Source organism: Orcinus orca, chromosome 11 (genome assembly GCF_937001465.1).
Source record: "Orcinus orca chromosome 11, mOrcOrc1.1, whole genome shotgun sequence".
In the NCBI taxonomy this organism is placed as follows: domain Eukaryota; kingdom Metazoa; phylum Chordata; class Mammalia; order Artiodactyla; family Delphinidae; genus Orcinus; species Orcinus orca.
This window is the reverse complement of record NC_064569.1, coordinates 14,573,361-14,592,538: the sequence shown is the minus strand read 5'-3', so window position 1 is coordinate 14,592,538 and position 19,178 is coordinate 14,573,361. Positions and strand designations below refer to the sequence as shown.

General features: G+C 35.6%; 1 protein-coding gene across 11 annotated transcripts in view; it reads right to left on the bottom strand.

Moving 5' to 3' along the window:
- PIK3C2G (phosphatidylinositol-4-phosphate 3-kinase catalytic subunit type 2 gamma) overlaps positions 1-19,178 on the bottom strand; it is a 365,719-nt gene that overhangs the window by 256,574 nt on the left and 89,967 nt on the right. For 9 of the 11 annotated variants that reach the window (XM_033430304.2, XM_049695083.1, XM_033430311.2 and 6 more), the window contains 4 exons: positions 17,568-17,766; positions 11,666-11,788; positions 5,124-5,255; positions 3,902-3,934 (listed from right to left, as the gene is read on the bottom strand). In XM_033430304.2, the coding sequence (XP_033286195.1) occupies positions 3,902-3,934; positions 5,124-5,255; positions 11,666-11,788; positions 17,568-17,766 (487 nt within the window). The remainder of the gene's footprint in view (positions 1-3,901; positions 3,935-5,123; positions 5,256-11,665; positions 11,789-17,567; positions 17,767-19,178) is intronic. The other 2 variants (XM_049695079.1, XM_033430308.2) reach the window with 1 other exon arrangement.

The following is a 19,178-nucleotide window of genomic DNA, read 5'->3' as shown; positions in this document are numbered from 1 at the left end:
ACCATCTGAGTTGAGGTCAGCTGGATGTCCCATATGGGTCTATGGTGCCTGCCAGAGCCCAAGTCACCCAGGGAGTGTCAGTAAGCCCTGGTGAAGCTGGGAGAGCACCAATCACAAGCTACACAAGATATAACAAATAACCACCAGCTTAAAAGATATCCTCTTAGAAAGAGAAGGTGTCAGGAAGCTATCTGAGTGACTGAGCATTTTATCCGAAGGAGGGAGACTGCATAATTCTAAAAGGACTATTTAAATTATTGAATTGACTAATTTTTTGTAATTGATGGAAAGTTGTTTTCTTCTCATTAGTTACAGGGTAGGAGCTCCTGATGAAAAGTGTGATATATTAAGTGCATTTTTCTTCACATTTAAGTTGTGTAATGAGTTATATTTATGGCCTTACTATATTTATACGTCTTGGCCATATTTCACTCTGAAAATCTGAATGACCTAAGCTGATTCCTACAAAAATGAAGGGACTCATTTCTTTCCTTTGATGGAGTCTGGATCAACAGTCACCCTGGCCTTAACCCTGAGGCATACAGGGAAGAGTGAAGTCAGAACTCTTGATTCAAGTATGTGTATGAAATGATGTATCAAGCAATAGGGCATAGAGAGAATGAACTTCTAGCTGTCCAACTGAGGTTGATATAATACATACTTTAAGGCAATTTGGGGGAAAAGATGTTTGGCACCATTCTTTGGGTTCTCTGTGTGTTGGATATTAGCTAATTTATATTAGCTAAGGTACTATATCTAAACATCTTTTTCAATATTTTAAGCATGATGGGGACTAAATTTCCATAGACTTCTGTGAATAGAAAACACTAGGATAATGAAGATGATTAGTGGAATTAAGATGTTAAAAGGATGCATCTAAGAGTGTTGATGGTCTCAACAGGAAAGAGGATGAAAATGGAAACTATTAATACCCAAGTTGGTGGGGTTCATCAGTAGTTTTTTTTTTTTATTGGAGTATAATTGCTTTACAATGTTGTCTTAGTTTCTGCTGTACAATGAAGTGAATCAGCTATATGTATACCTATATCCCCTCCCTCTTGGACCTCCCTCCCACCACCCTGCCCCCCCATCCCACCCATCTAGGTCATCACAGGGCACCAAGCTGAGCTTCCTGTGCTTACAATGCTGTGAAAAGGTTTATTAAGTCAGTTAAAATTAAGCAAGCAAACAAACAAAAACATGGAAAAGGAAAACATGCCAGAAACAGTTTCATATAGTGGAAAGCACACCAGACATTATATCAGGACATCTGTACCCTGTCTTCATTAACTAGCCTTAATTACCTTAAGTTCTTTGAGCTTCTTGCACAAAATCAGTGGTTTTCAAGAGTTTTATATTTGTTTTCATATGGCTTTGTGGTTGGGGGAGTAGACTTTAGAAAGGTATTGAGGAGATGGCAAATAGATTTGACTCCAGAATTTCAAATGCCACCCTGCCCCCCCCATCTAGCATGTACATAGACTGTTCGTTGATCTTATACGTGGAGATTTTGAATAAGATGTCATTAGAAAAGGACCACGCTGATAAATATAGCATTTCTATTCTTAAGGATCCTTTTAATTTCAATATTGTACCAATTCCTATGCCTAGAAAAACCAAACCAAAATCTGTGGCACCAGGCGAACAGATGGGTTGGTTTACCCTCTCTGGGTCCCTGTTTCCTCAGACAATAAAAAAGTGGTTTGAATACATTAATTATTGTCATTTTTAGCTATAGGATTCTATACATCCATGGTTTGGCATTCTGGAACCAGCACTTCCAGAAGATCTCATACTGTAAAACTCTTTGGGACTCTGACTCTCATAGGTCTAACAGGTTTCATGCCCAAGAGCAGAGCCCAGGTAAGGCTGAGACAGGCAGTGAGGTTTTCACAGTGCATTCATGGAGCAGGGCATGGCACATAAGGGCAGGAAGGGAGGCAGCTTGATGTAGTAACACATGTGGAGAGGAGAGAAGTCAGCCCTTCATTCTGGTTCTTGTTCTATTCCTAAGTAGCCCAGTGACCTCTAGCCAGCCCCTTTAACCTTCCTTCATCATAAAGATCTTCACATATAAATGAGATATTTGAATTAGTTGAGCTCTGAGGGTCTTTCTTGTACAGGATGGAAGAATGATAAGGAATTTTCATCCACAACTTGCTTCTATTATTTGATTTTAAGGATATACCTGAAATGATCATTTATAGTGGGATCAGGGTTGGCTACTCAGACAACAGTCTAAGGAATAAAATTTTATTAAGATTAAGATTTATTTAGGCCTCTTTTGAAATTCCGCAAAAGATTCTGATTTTCCTGGGCTTTAACGCATCTCAGGAGCTCTGAAAATACCGATGCTTGGGCCCCTCCACAGACCAGTTAAATTAGAATCTTTGGGAACACATGGGTTTATTTTTAAATCTCCCCAGGAGATTCTATTGTTCAATAAAGGTTGAGAATCTCTGCACTGAAGGAGTTTACCACAATTTAGAAATGCTAAGTAACCACCATACTATATGTTTTGAATTTAAGTAGGGAAGGTAGGTCATAGAAATTATTGAGGTGAGAATAACACTTTCTTACTGCAGTGTGGAGGCATTGTGAATATAGATATGGTATAAGTCCTGTCTGCAAAGGAGAGGATTATAAAACTTTCGTGGGCAAAATTTTACCTTTTTTTTTTTTTTTTTTTTTTTTGCGGTACGTGGGCCTCTCACTGTTGTGGCCTCTGCCATTGCAGAGCACAGGCTCTGGACGCGCAGGCTCAGCGGCCATGGCTCACGGGCCTAGCCGCTCTGCAGCATGTGGAATCTTCCCGGACCGGGGCACGAACCCGTGTCCCCTGCATCGGCAGGCGGACTCTCAACCACTGCGCCACCAGGGAAGCCCATTACCTCAGTTTTTAAAACATATTTTTTAATAGGGTTGAAGGTGAATTTGTGTGCTTGAAAATGTTGTTTATTTTTATTTGTACACACTCTCGATGCAGTTATAACCAATACATCTGAGTTTAATCTTCATTGGTTCTTCTGAAACCCACTTCTCAAAACCACAAAGAGATAAGAAACCTTTAATTTTACATATTTTCAGGTTGTGTGTATCTTGGAAAAAATAGAGACATAAATGCTCATTACAGCTCCACATGGCTGGGTATGAGAAATTCAAGTTGTAATAAATGATAGATTCAATACCAAATGTTTATGGGCAGGGGTCACTCCATGAAAGAAAATGAAATTAAGTGACTTATTTGCTGTGATCTGGAAATATCTCCATCAAATAAATTGGGTTAGAATCTCTGTAACTCAAAGCAATGAGCACAGTGGGAGTTATTACATCTCCCCAAACGGCCCACATGGTGGATTTCTGATGTCTTAAAAGATCTGGATTTCTTTAAGTTGGTTAGCCCAGGAGAGAGGCAGATTTTCTGATTTTCATAAGAAATAGTCTTTTGGAAATACATTTACAAATCCTTATTGAAGCTTTCTTTGAAGTAAGTTGTGTTTCTGTGATGTCTCATCATCCACAATTTTGCCACTTTCTCTTAGGAAAACCATTTAGTATCAGTCCCAGATGGCATTTCTTAAAGATGCCCATTGTCCATGATCACTCGCATATAAAGTGTTTACCAGAAGTTAAGTGACAGATGACAAAACAACATGGAGGCAGTGTTTTACTATCACAACCATGTAGAAAAAAGCTTTGAAGAGTAGCTTGAAAGATAAAAATATTCTAAACTTTTTATATGTTTAACATTTTTTGATTACCTGTTATGTGGAAAGTAGTATGTTGGATGATGAGCAGGCATAAAATGGATTAAATTCTTTTTCAGTGAATAACTGGAAATGTATTCTACAAACATGCTAGATCTTACAAATACTGCAGTTGAAACTTTAAAGAAACTCACTCATGAGATGGAAGGGCACCTGCATAGCTGCTCCTAGTGAGAAAGTAATGAAAGTTTTTAGCCCACAAATCAGATTTTTGAAATATCTGCTAACAGCAGTTGGTATTCCTTTTAGGGCTGAACTGTTTCTTATAGACTTTTGAAATTTTATTTCATTCTAAATCTCCTACAGAGATTGATATTTTTCCAATTCAATTTAATAAACAAACCTGTACTGATTGCCTATTTATAAGAGATAACCATGTTAGATGATAGAAATTACAAAGAAAATACATTCCCTGTCCTCATACATGTGGAAATTGGCTATAACATGAAAACTAATAAAAGAGCAACACACACACAGCATGTCATAATTAATCTAATAAAAAATGATTTTAAAAATGTATCACAGTTGCTTTGATGATAATTTATTTATATTGACTAAATCTGGGAACTAAAAGCTGATGAATTTTCCTAACATTTTTATATTACCAAATCTTCCTAAAAGAGCAGGGGCAGAAACATCCTTTATAATAATATTAAAATAACAATATAGGTTCTATTTCTTCGAAAGTCATGTATTTTACAATTTGATTCTAAAGCAAGTCTTGCCATGGAAAAGTCACTAAGCTGTTTTATTTAAAATATTTTTTCCTTAATAACACTGAAAAATCATGTAACTGACTTTATCAAATATTCTAAGCATTAATAATTCCAAATCCTTATGGTTAAATCAACAGTTAATTTTTCAATGGCAATTAGTTCTGATAGAATATCAGAACTCCTATTTGGCTTACTTTTCTGAAAAATATCCTCTTAAAGTTGACATATATTTCTTCTTGGCAATAAAAGGTCAGTAAACTAATTACATTGAATAATTTTACTTCAGCCAGAATTTCATGACTTATATTGTTTCTAAATGACAGTACTGATCTAAATCATTTTGAATTAGTAATTCCAGAGAAACTGGCTGGTCACATAAGGAAAAGAAATTGAGATTGGTCATGCCAATACCTTTTCATGACCCAGTTGACAAGCTGAGCATGAGGCCTGTTTCTAAAGCCACTTCTACATTTTGCTTTACAGTCCCACTTTCAATAGTCATGATTTCTATTGAGCTATCTCAATTTTAGAATAAAATGTCTCCTTGATTTTCTCATTATGCCAAATACAGCTCACTATACAGTTCCAAGGAGGTTTTTATTGAGATGGAAGTTTTATTAATCACAAATGATATACTTACTGTTTTGGAAACAGCGGAAGACAAGTCCAGGCCAATAAATCCGCATTGTTCGTTGCACAGGTAATCCCAAACAGTTTTATAGTGAGCATGGATTCCCTTGGAAGTGACTTTATTTCAAGAGGAAAATTGATTCTTAAAATAAAAGAAAGAAGTAGGTTATCTACCCATTTGCAACCATGTTTTCATAAATATTTCCTTGTAATATAATGTTATATGACAAAAATATTTTAACTATTTGAATCGAGGCATCCTCTTAAATTTTGTGTTGTATCTTGTAAAAGTAGAAATATAGCAGAAGTACATAGAGTAATGAGATTGATTACTCTATGGGGATTGCTATAATTTTGATATATAAGTTTATTCTTAAAAATTACAATAACTTGAGCAATTACAATTACAATTACATAATAAAAGAATGGTTAACATTGTCTTAGGGAATGGGGGGGACGGCAGGAAATAACTCATAATGGGTCTTAAAGAGTAAGTTGGTTATAATCAGATGGAGATTTGGAAAAGAATATTCCAAGAAAAGAAAAGTGCATAGACAAGGGCATATATGCATGTAGCTGAGGAGTGGTGAGCAGCTCATTGTGGCTAGAACACAGAATGTAGTCAAGGTGATCTGGAAAGTTATGGAGGATGCAATTAGAAAGACAGGTGGTTGCCAGGATGTTTAAGAACTCTGTATGCTAGGCAAAGGGATCTAAGATTTTTCCTAATGGCAAAAGGAAATGTTTAAATGAGAGAGCTAAAAGCATAGAGAGTTGTTTATAATTTTAAATGTGGACTATTCTGGGTGATAATGAGATTCCAGGAATTTGGGGGCTGATTGCTGAGATGTAACAGACAATACAATTCCTGGATATGTCAAGGTGAATCAAACTCAGACCCTGGATGGATTGTAGATATGGACAAAAAAAGTGGCTAAGGATAAACACAAGATTGTTAATAGTGGAAAAAACCTTGAATTTGGGCATTGAATCCACCAATATATATGAGACTGCCTAGAAGGTTATAAATGATACTGTAAGATTGGGAGGGGTACACCTGGGTGGTAGAAGTATCTAAGAAGAAAGGGCTTTTGACAGAAAGTTGAGAGTGTGATCTGAGGTCCCTAATCATGGACAGGAAGAAGGATACAAGAGCCTCAAGAGAAGTATGGGGCTTAGGAGAGATCTATTTATGAGACAAGAAGACATTTTTCAAAAAGTTGAGATGGGGGGAATATGTTCACTAGAAGATGAGAATGCTATGAAGAAATGGGAAAATTGGAACAGACGTTAGCATGTAGGGGAAGATTAATGGGAACTGATTCACCAAGGAATGGGAAGAAGTAAAAGGAAAGTGACTGGAAGAGCAAATGGGCAGTTTGTATTGGATGATATCTCATGCCGTTAGGTGTGAGGAGTATGAACAGAATCCACTGGCCTTGTAATTCCCAGTTGAACTTTGAAGTCAACTTGTTTTAGCAGTGGGTGATTATTAGAGGACTGATTGTGACCAAAGTCTATTATCCAGTTGGAAAGTGCTTACTGAGGTTGGCCCAGGTGAGGCCTCAGGTAGTATCGAGTGTCTTCTCACACAAGAAGTTGGCTGTCTAATCTGGATATGGGGAGCAGTCCTTACTCAGTGTGTAAAATAAGAGTTTGGTGACCTCCTTTTGTGTGTGGCTAGGCAGCATTCAGCCTTAGGAATGAGGAGGAGTTAATTCAGCCCAGTGATCATAACTGATTTTGAGGAAGTACACATCTCTCCCCTCAACATGCTGTTCTCTGAGATAGAGAGGTCCAGACCCAGGTGGCAGTAAGACATCTAACAAAAGGAAAGACAGAAGGGCTATTTTAGAGTTTGAATGGATAACTAATATTTGACTAACAGCATATTAGTGGAATAGGACAATGAAGAATTAAAGATGAATTCCAGGCTTCCAGATTATGTTGTAGTAGATTACCTTTAACAGATAGAAAACACAGAGGAGGAGCATGGGGTAGGGGATATATGTGCGGTTTAGGGCACGATGTCATTGAGTTAATAATAACTCAGAGATGTCAATATGTAAGCTATGAGTGGAGAAGATGAATCAGAGGCTTGGATTTGCATATATGTGCATTCAAATATTGGCCCCATGACTAAACAGATGTTCTTCTTTGAGTGATGAATTTAACCTTCCTAAGCCTTGTTTTTCTTATCCATAAATGGAACGAATATTACATAACACAGTATGTGGCAAATGGCAGGTTGTATATCAGCCTTATATTCAGTATTCTATCAACAATGTAAAAACTTATATTAGCCATTGTAGACAGATAAAATATAATTCTAGTTAAAAGTAAGGAAGGGAAATAACGACTAGAGTAAAAAAAATTATTTTACAAGATTAGTGAAATTTAGACTATTGAAAATTAAATTATTACACATTTAGACATCTAAAGCTAAAAGTCTCTTTTCTTTCATATTCCTTCATGGTCATAATATTCATTCAATGTAATGTGAACATATTTCTCAGCTTAAAAGAAGCTCTGAAACTCAACATAAAATGTTGATGATTCTGTGGAATGCACAGTAATTTCTTGAATATTCTCTCTTTTACCTGTAATTGACTTGCTATTCAGTTTTCATATTGCTGTGGTAGGATGGAAGCTATAATTTCACTTTATTTCTCACATAATCTGGAAAGTTCTTTTTTCCATTGAGTCTGGCTTCTTCATGTATAACTTCACTTATTAGTGAGCTTTTCATATCAAGAATGACAAAAAATTCGATAAGTTACAGTGGATAGTTACTTCCAATCTCCATTCTGTCATTTTTATTAATAAAGATAAATTCTTCTAGGGTAAGAATATATGCTTTACAAATAGTTATTTATTCATTTCTTGAATAGATATGGATTTTTGAAGCCAGAATAATCTCAGAGTCACTGAGAAATCTTTTTTTATTAACTTCTACATGGCTGTTGAAAAATCAAAGGAATGAACTTTTACACAAAACAAGGAAGAAAAATACTTTAAGAGACAATTCAATAAGTGAAGTCAGATTGCTTCTTTATATCCAAGCTGTTGGCACAGACCTCAAGTTTTAACCATATGTTTGCCTTACTCTGCTGTTTAAAAATGAGTAAGCACTAAAATTTTTCTTAAACATTCTTTTCTTCTATATGAGACAGATTTTCTAAAATCAGAATAAGTTTTTGATAGTGAAAATGGAAGATTTAAAAAGTCACATTGTATAGAACTCCCTTATTAACACTAATATAAAATAACAGACCATTGTAAGGACTTTGACTTTTATCTGAGTGAAAAAGGGAGCCATTGTAGGATTATAAAACAGAAGAATGATGTGGCCTGACTTACATTTTAAAAGAGGTTACTTTAACTGCTGTGTGAGAAGGATTCTAAAGGTGCAAGAGAAGTAGGGTGACTATTTCAAGGCTACTGTAGGAATACAGGGTAGATATGATGGTGGCCTAGACCAGTGAAAGTGATGAGAAGTAATGTTCTGGAAATATTTTGAGGAGAGAGACAGTAGGATTCCTGGACATCGTGTTCTGAGAGAAGGAAATTTAGGCTAAGGATCTGACCTGAACAACCGATACTGGAAATGATCATCCAGAGTGGCCATCCATGGGTGGAACAAGTTTGGAGTGTAAGATCAAGAGTTTAGTTTTAGACATGTTGAGTGAGTACGTGTGAAGTTTGTGACTGATGCCTGTGTTGGCGAAATAAATTTGGGAGTTGTTGGCATACAGATGGCATTTAAAGCTATGTGACTATAAGAGAAAACTAAGGAGTAAAGATAGATACAACAGAAGAGGCTTTAGGGTTAAGACTATGATCAGTCTGGGAGAAGAAAAGAATATGGAGAAGGAATGCCCAGCGAGGGAGGAGAAAAGCTTAAAGAATGTGGGAGCCAGCCCCTACCAGATCATGTAAGATGAAGACTGAGAAACAAATATCAGATTTAGCTTTGCAGGTCATCAGTGACTCTAATGGTCAATTTCAGTGGAGCAGAGACGATGAAAGCCTGATTGGAGAATGCATGAGAGCAGAGGAAAAAAATGGAAGAACGTGAATACAGACGACTCCTTGGAAGGGTTTTGCTGCAAAGTAGAGGGGAAAAATGTCATGGCTGCTGTTGAAAAAAAGAAGTAGAGTTTTGGTTTTTTTTAATTTAAGATGTGAGAACTATTTGTAGAATATAAATACTCAGCCCAAGATTTTATATGTTGTAAGAAACAGTATGAAAATCACAGTAAAAACCTCAGCTTTGGAGTCAGAGTGGGTCTGAGCACTAGTTCTGTCACTTACTGGTTGTGGGACCTGGGGCAAGTTAATTAAGCTTCATAAACATTAATATTCTGATCTGTAAAATGGAGACGACAGTATCTGTTCTGTTCCTGTGAGAAACTCTCACAGGAAAGATAACAATCATGCACTCTCTTTTTTTAATTTATTTTTAAAATTTTTTACTTAAATTTTATTTTTTATTTTTTTAACATCTTTATTGGAGTATAATTGCTTTACAATGGTGTGTTAGTTTCTGCTTTATAACAAAGTGAATCAGCTATACATATACATATGTCCCCATATCTCCTCCCTCTTGGAGATCAGCTTGGTGCTTTGTGACCACCTAGAGGGGTGGGATAGGGAGGATGGAAGAGAAACACTCATGCACTCTTGAAGGAAGAGAAGAAAAGTATACCAATGAAGTTATTCCAACAACACTAATGATTTTCCATTTATTTTGAGATTTTTTTTCTTTGACTTTAGCATTAGTAGATTTTCCCCTTGAATTGTTTAAATAATAGCACATATTTGTCAGTTGAAAATGAATCTGACTTTTTGAAACAACCAGGAATGTTTTAATTAAGTCAGAAGAATAATTCTAGTAATTGAGCTGGTTAATGCATTTTTGAGGAATCACTTATTATACAAAATTCATTCACTTTCCAAGCTACACTTCCTGGACTCTTACTCTGTCTGGTGCTGCTTTATCTGCTAGGGATAAAATTTTAAAATTTGAAAATAAAAATCTTTGTATCCTTTAGCAGAAGCAAACAGAAATGTAAACAAATACATTCAGTAAGCGACCATAAGACAGTACTTTGAGGTTCAGACCAAATGAAAAAACAAAAGGTGGCCAATTTTCACAGAATGATACAGGAAAGGGTTTATAGAGAAGGTGGAGGAGTGTTCTGGAACATAATTAGGAGTTCCCAAAGTAGGCAGTGAAGACACTGTCCTTCTGACAGATGGATGACCCCTAGCAGAGGCGTGATTTCTCAGTTCATAGGGTAAGTAGATCAGACACAGAGAGTGGCTGGCTGGGTGCATGGGCAGACAGTGGGGCTAACTCCAGAGATGAAAGTGCAGAGATAGGCAGGGACCAAACCACAGAGGGCCTTGTGTGCTATGCTAAATTACTTGTATTTTACCTTATAGGAATTGGGGAGCCACTAAAGAATTTTACAAGCAGAAATGATTCTGTGCAATGGAAGGGGATTTTGTAATTGAAGGTCAGGTTTTCAAGAAGAGATAAAGGTTGTCACAGACCTAGAAGAAGAAGGATTTGCTTTGGAGTACGTAAGAATTGAGGAACACATGTTATGCCTCAGGACTCAGTCTCCACTGATTGTGGTAACACTAAGAGTGGGATAGATGGTACTATTCTAACACCATCTTCAGAGTCCCAGAAGTTTTGGCTCATACATATCAATAGGACAGTACAATATTGGGAGTCAAATTATCTCCTAAGAAAGCCTGATCTTCTGAAATGGCTGATGGATAGTAGGCTGGGGAGTTTGCTTCTACTTGTGGTGGGAAGAAAACTGGTTCTCAGCGGATCAGTGGAGACCCCAGAGAAAGGACAGCAGAGCAGTGTCATGGGAATAGCAAGGAAAAGCAATGGTAACCATATAAAAACCATAGATGGAGCCTAGGAGCCCCCTGAGATTCTGAGTAAAGCAAAGGCTTGAGGTGGGAGGCAGAGAAGAAGAGGAAGGCATGGATAGTGTCAAGAAGGTACTCTTCCTTCTTCATTTAATAAATCTCTATAAAATTATGAAGTAGGAGTTGCTTACCCCAAATTAGGTGACAGTTTACACAATGCATAGATAATTACTGTTCAAAAACTTGATTGTTTAAAGAAATTTATAACTGGCTTTTGGGGAAAAATGGAGACTACATATGTTATTAGGTGATTTCTTTCTTCTTTGTTATATCTGGAATCTACCTCCCTCTAACCCCAAGTAGAGGGTATTCCTTTTATCCACAGTCTGTGAATGATTAATAATTCTCCCTTTCCCAATTTCCCTCTTTGAGCAGTTCAACACACGTAGATTGGACACTTATCTAGATTTTTAAATGGACCTTTAATCTGCTGAATTGAAATCACTTATCTATTATACCTAGCATATTTATCACATCACTGAATCAAATCAACTGACAATATTTTAAAAAAATCATACCCTTCACTTAAGAAAAGGGTGAAAAAACCCCTGATCTTTATTAGACAAATGATCCTGCCAGAATAAAGATTAAACTTACGTTTCATTCCAGTTGACCAAGAAAAAAAACAATTTTTTGACTGGAATATTTCTGCAGTTTCTCACTTGGCACAGTTTCTTTCCAGCATATGTAAGCCAACAGGAAAAAGAAAATGCTTTATACCTAAAAAGAAACAACATTGATTCAATAAGCTGAACACTATAAAGGAACCAGTTTTCTATATGGGTCAATTATTTTTATAGTTAAAAGTCAAATGAAATGATAATGTGCTATTTGCTTGTATAGAGTGTACTTTAAAAATTACTAAGAATTTATGTTTGGTGACTTCAGCAAGATTGCAGAATAAGAAGCCCTAGACCCTCCTTCCCCCCCTGGAGACACCAACTCAATTTCCTTTGCGAGAAATCCAGAAACATGTTAAAAGGCTCTTGCACCACAGGCAAGTGCAAAACCGGCCACATAAAAATCAGCAGGAAAATTCATGGCACTCATTTTGCAGAGCTCCTCCTCACAGCAGAGTGGGATCAGGAGGAAACTCCCAGCTCCCAGCTTCTCCCTTCGCTGGGAAAGAGAAGACTAGAACATATGCCTAACATTCAGACTTTTTAGGGGTCTATCCAAGGGACGGGTTTCTCTCTTGCTGAATCTAAATGCAGAATAGGAATGGCTGCCAGTTTGGAGGACTCTGAGAACAAAGGCAATGGTTTGAACTAGCACAAACTCACTCACCACTTCCCCCCAGCTCAGTGCAAAATGAATAGGAGAAAACCCCCAACTCCCAGCTTCTCCCTTGGGAAAGATTTGGATTGTGATTCCAATGTTGCAGCTTTTTTGGGGGGTGCTGCCTGAGGGACTGGTTTCTGTCTCAGAATGCTGACAGGGTATGATATACTCTAAATGCCTGGGGACCATGGATTTAGGAGAACAAAGAAGAGCTGGGAGGCTTGCTGCCACTCCAGAGGATATGTGGGGCAACAGACAGAGGTTGATGCAGCTTGATGGTCTCTGCATTGGCAGGAAGAGAGGGGAGCAGGGAAAGTGTAGTGTGCATCACAGAAGCCCAGGGAATATGCATCTACAGAAAATATTTGAAAGGCCCCGCAAATCTCTAGCTGGACTGATTGGTAACATTCTTCCCCTATATGAAACCACTCCATAAAGACTGGGAGAGGTAGCTGTTTTTTTCAAATGCTCAAATCCCAATACAAAGTAAAACAAGGTATACGAAGAAAGAGGAAAACATGGCCCAAGCAAAGGAACAAAATAAATCTCCAGAAACTAATCTTAAAGAAATGGAAGTATATGAACTACCTGACAAAGAATTTTATATATAACAAAATGAGAACATCAAGAAAGAGATAAACATATTAAAAAGAACCACACAGAAATTTTAGAGCTGAAGAATACAATAACTGAATTGAAAAAAAAATCAGTAGAGAGGTTCAAGGGCAGACTTGATTAAGCAGAAGAAAAAAATCAGTGAGCTCAAAGATAGGTATTTGAAATTATTCAGTTAGGGAAACAAAAAGAAAAAAAATGAAGAAGAGTGAAGAAAGTCTAAGGGACTTATGGGACACACAGGACAAATATACACATTATATGAGTCCCAGGAGGAAACAACTGAAAGAGGCAGAAAGCTGATATGAAGAAATAATGGCTGAAAACTTGTAAATTGTCAGTAAGGAAATGAACACTCAGTTTCAAGAAGCCCAACAGACCAAACTAGGATGAGCCCAAAGAAGACCACACTAAAACACATTAAAATCAAACATCAAAAGTCAAAGACAGAGAGAGAATTTTGAAAGCAGCAAGAGAAAAGTGATCTGCCACATAAAAGAGATCTCATCAGTTTTTCAGCAGATTTCTCAGCAGAAACCTTAAAGGCCAGATGGAGTGGAAATGATATATTCAAAGTTCTGAAAGAAAAAAATATAATTATATCTGGCAAAGCAGTCCTTCAAAAATGAAGGAAAAATAAATACTTCCTCAGGTAAAAAGCTGAGGGAGTTCATCAGCACTAGACCTGACTTACATGAAATGCTAAAGGGAGTCCTTCAAGTTGAAATGAAAAGATGCTAGACAGCAACACGAAAGCATATGAAAGTATAAAAGCTTACTGGTAAAGAAAAATATACAGACAAATACAGAATACTGTAAGACTGTAATGGTGGTACATGAACAAGTTTTAACTCTGGATAGACTATAATGGACAAAGTATGGAAAAACTTTAATAATAAAAATATATAAAATATAAGAAGATGCCATTTGTGATATCAGTAACATAAAGTGTGGTGAGGGGAGAAGAAAATAGTAGAGTTTTTGTATCTGATTGAAGTTGTTATCAGCTTAAAACAGTGTTTTAAATATAAGATGTTTTATGTGAGGCCCATCGTCACCACAAAGAAAACACCTACCTATAGAAGATAAACAAAAGAAAATAAGAAAGGAATTGAAGTATGCCGTTACAAAAACTCAAAAGAACACAAAGGGAAATGGCAAGAGAGGAAAAGAGGGACAAAAATGCTACAAGATAGAAAACAATGAAAAAATGAAAATAGAAAGTCCTTCCCTATCATTAATTACATTAAATATACATTAAATTCTATAATCAGAAGACATAGCATAACTGAATGAATTAGAAAACAAGATACAACCATACGCTGTATACAAGAGATGTACTTTAGATTTAAGGACATCCCTGAAAGTGAAAGGAAAAAGATATTCTATGTAAATGGTAATCAAAAGAGAGCAGCAGCGGCCATACTTATATAAGACAAAATAGACTTTAAGTTAAAACTGTCACAACTGACAAGGACATTATATAATGATAAAGGGGTCAACTCATCAAGAGGATACAACAGTTGTAAATATACATGCACCCCAAATTGAAGCAAATATATTAAGCAAACATTGACAGAATGAAAAGGAGAAATAGACAACAACACAATAATAACAGAAGATCTCAATATTGGTTATAATGAATAGAACAAACAGACAGAAGCCCAATAAAGAAACAGAGGGCTTGAATAATACTATAGCCCAAATGAACCTAACAAATATTTATACAACAGTCCACCCAAGCTTAGGGCAATACACATTCTTCTCAAGTGCACATGGATCACAAAATAGGTCACAAAACAAGTCTTAACAAATGTGAGAAAATTGAAATCATGCCAAGTATATTTTCTGAACAAATAAAATAAAATAAAAGTAGAAATCAGTAGCAGAAATAAAATTGGAAAATTCTCAAATTAATGGGAATTAACACTTTTTAGTTTCTCTTTTTTATTTTATTGAAATATAGTTGTACAATATTATGTTAGTTACAGGTGTAATATATAATGATCTGATATTTGCATACATTATGAAATGATGACCATGATAAGTTGAGTAACCATCTGTATGGGTAAAAAAAGTTATTACAATGTTATTGATCATATTCCTTATGCTGTATATTATATCTCAGTGACTTATTTATTATATAATTGGAGGCTTATGCCACTTAACCCCCTCACCTATTTCACCCCCATCCCCACCCCTCCCTTCTGGCAACCACTTGTTCTCTGAGAGTCTGTTTTCATTTTGTTTTGTTTTGTTTTTTAGATTCCACATAAGTGAGATGAATAAGTAAATGAATAATTTTGAACAACTAATGGGTCAAAGAGAAATCAAAAAGGAAATTAGAAAATATCTTGAGACATGAAAATTAACACACACCATACCAAAACTTAGGAGATATAGCAAAAGCAGTACTAAAAAAAGAAGTTTAAAGCAATAAATGCCTACATTAAAAGAAGAAAGATCAAATCAAAACTACAATGAGGTATCACCTCACACCAATCAGAATGGCCATCACCAAAAAATCTACAAACAATAAGTGCTGGAGAGGGTGTGGAGAAAAGGGAATATTGTTGGGAATGTAAATTGGCACAGCCACTATGGAGAACAGTATGGAAGTTCCTTAAAAAATTAAAAATAGAGCTACCATATTATCCTGTAATCCCACTCCTGGGCATATATCCAGACAAAACCATAATTTGAAAAGATACATGCACCCCAATGTTCACTGCAGCACTATTTACAATAGCCAGGACATGGAAGCAACCTAAATGTCCCTTGACAGATGAATGGATAAAGAAGATGTGGTACATATATACAATGAATATTACTCAGCCATAAAAAAGAACGAAATAATGCCATTAGCAGCAACATGGATGGATTTAGAGATTATCATACTGAGTGAAGTAAGTCAGACAGAGAAAGACAAATATCATATGATATCGCTTATATGTGGAATCTAAAAAAATGGTACAAATGAACTTATTTACAAAACAGAAATAGAGCCACAGATGTAGAAAACAAACTTATGGTTACCAGGGGGGAAAGCTTGGCAGGGGAGGGATAAGTTGGGAGATTGAGATTGGCATATACACACTACTATATATAAAATAGATAACTAATAAGGACCTACTGTATAGCACAGGGAACTCTTGTCAATACTCTGTAATGACCTATATGGGAAAATAATCTAAAAAAGAGTGGATATACGTATATGTATAATTCATTCACTTTGCTGTAGAGCAGAAACTAACAAACCATTGTAAATCAACTATACTTCAATAAAAATTTTTTAAAAAAAGAATAAAATATTAAAAAAAATTAAAAAAGAATTAAAAATTAAAAAAAAAGATCACAATAATCTAAATTTACACTCAAAGAACTAGAAAGAGAAGAACAAACTCAGCCCAAAGCTAAAAGAAAATAATAAAGATTATGTGAAATAAAAAAAACAGAGAATAGAAAAACAATAGAAAAAATAAACAGAACTAAATTTCCCACCATATATAAATACTGAATACATGCTCTATGCATATAGCTTTATCTGTATTTATCTGGCTACATAGTTTTTCCATGTGAATTAAAATTAATAAGGATATAGTAATGATTTAAAAATTATGAGAACATTCATTAGAGTGGCAATTTGTTAGATTATACATCAGCCTCTTAAAATTCTTCATAAAATTAAGAAAAAGCATAAGACAATTTTCCCATGGGTTTTAAAGAAATGCATACGTGAGACAGAGAGATGATAGAGTTTTTGTTTTTTACATATGAAGGTAAAATTTCCTTTATAATTAACTCTATAAATATTCGTACAGTTGTTATTTGCAAAAATACACTCCAAGATAAAAATTATTTCTCTTTTTTCTAAAATTGTTTCTTTTAGCCTTTCTTTGAGATGCTAAATGCAGTGGGTACAATAAATCCATTAGAAAATTACTATTCTCTTATCAACTTTAATTGATTTAATCAGTATTTTCTTATAGATTTAATCCATAAGGAATTTTAAAAAATTATTATAATATTACTCTAATTATGTTATTCAAGAAAATACTATATAACAGAGTCAACCTAAAATCTGGCAATGTTCCATGCATAAATGTGGTTAATTTCTATTGTAACTCAAATAACTCTTGGCTAATTCCCACTTTATCAATGTACTAATCTCACAAAATATTTACTGCTCACAACTTGATAGGAATCAAAGTGACTTTTTTTCTATTTTTAAATACTCTCCATCACCCTATATGTGTGTGTGCTACCTTGCTCTGTGTTAATTGGCATTAGTCATTTAAACTCAAACATAAAAAATGAAAAATTTAGGGCAATCACTAAGTAGGATGAGCATTTTCTGTTTCCATAATGATACATGGACAACATGCAGTTATTTTTAATATGGAGAATGGGAGAAGACTTGAGGGAAAAGGAATGTGCACTGGAAATAAAGTTGTAAATGATTTTAAGAATATGGATAAATCCATGCTGATTAAATTTCAAAATAAAATGTTTGCTCCTGCAAATAAGAACAAGGCAAATTATACTCAATTAGAAGCTACACAAAATTAATTAACCCTTTTGCAAAAACCTCATCATTACTTACCTGTGCACCCAGGTCTCTGGAATATTGTGGGCTGCATACACTGTGAAGCTAAGGTGGGAATGGAGCCCCAGATTTACGCAGGAAACACTATGCACAGGTGCATTTAGAGGCTGGAAATCTGCATAAAAGCTGCTGCAATAGATATCAATTAGGTGGTAGATGGAGGTAGATAGTTCAGTTGTCACTCTTTCTATCAAACCTAGGTGGGGAAAGGGATAGAAGTCAGGTCATCTGTGAAGGGCAATATTTATCATAAAACCATCTGTTACAGCTTTGAAAATTTTTATAACAAAATTTAAAGAAAATTTATTTTAAATGACCCTCTACCAACTGAAGCCAATTAGCCATCTGTACCTCTGTATGCAGCCTGGGTTAGCTGCTAGTAGTATAGATAGTTAATAAGCTTTCATATCTTTAGTTGCAGAAATTTGGGAAGCACAACCTTTAATCACAAATCAGAGTTTTGGGTTATTAATTTGGCATTCTGATCAACTGTAATTTGCAATATTTTTGTTTTAGATTATTATTGTTCAGAATTAATTTTCAGACAAGGTACATGTTATCTACATGGCTTATAAGTACTTTAAACAAACTCCATCTAAAGAATTAATCATAATAAGTTTGATTATGCTATGATGTTTGCCATTAACTGAACACTAATCATATACATTGTGCTGCTATAAAAAGAGAATGGTATTAGTACATGGCTGGGATCTGGAATAAGTTTAAAGTGAAAGATTTATGATATTTACTACATTTCTTCAAAATCAAAGGCTTACTTGAGTTTTACCATTAGTTATTTAAAGGGAGTCTATTGATTATTCCCAGAAGTGACTTGTCATGAAGGAAAAAAAAAAATGAATAAAATTGTTTAAGTACAGAGGCCAGGAGTTTCCAAGCGTCTGCTAAATGAAGGCATGCCAATTTACTGTAGAGCACATGAAAAGTGTCCCTTTATCATCGAATTGAAGGTAAATTTTTCTGAGAATGGTGTTCTTTCTCCCAATAGATGCTTTGCTGGAAAAACTCCTCTCTGAGGGGAAGGAAGCAGAAGAGCCTGATGAAATGGACCAGGCAGAACTGGTGGACTCTGATCCAAAGCAGGAAAGATGGCGCCATGACAATGGAGAAGGTTATGAGGATGACGAACGTCATCCTGGGTAGGATTCACTGTCAGACTCTTAATGGGGCCAGTGAATAACACTCACTGCTGGTATTTTGTATGCAGTAGTGAATGAGTGAAGGCCGATAATCATAATAATGCTCACGACTTGAAATTATTTTTAATATTCAACTATAATGTTTTAGAAGTTAAATGAATAATCTCAAATATAAAAATTATGTTAAAAAAATTTTTTTTAACCTAGAAGAGGAAAATCTTTGACACATACTTAAGTGACAAAGGGTCTTAGGTGAATGTATAAAGTGAAGTGTCATGAATGGAAGCTCTGGCGCCCTCTTGCTCCTGAGTCACCCGTGCCTGTCTTTGCTGACGAAGTCTCGAGGGTCAGGGGTCGCAAGGCTCCTGTGGTCATGACCAAGACCCCTTGATACATCAGGCCTCGTCCAATCCCCCCAAAAGGGCCTCCTTAAACCCCACAGGTGCGTCTT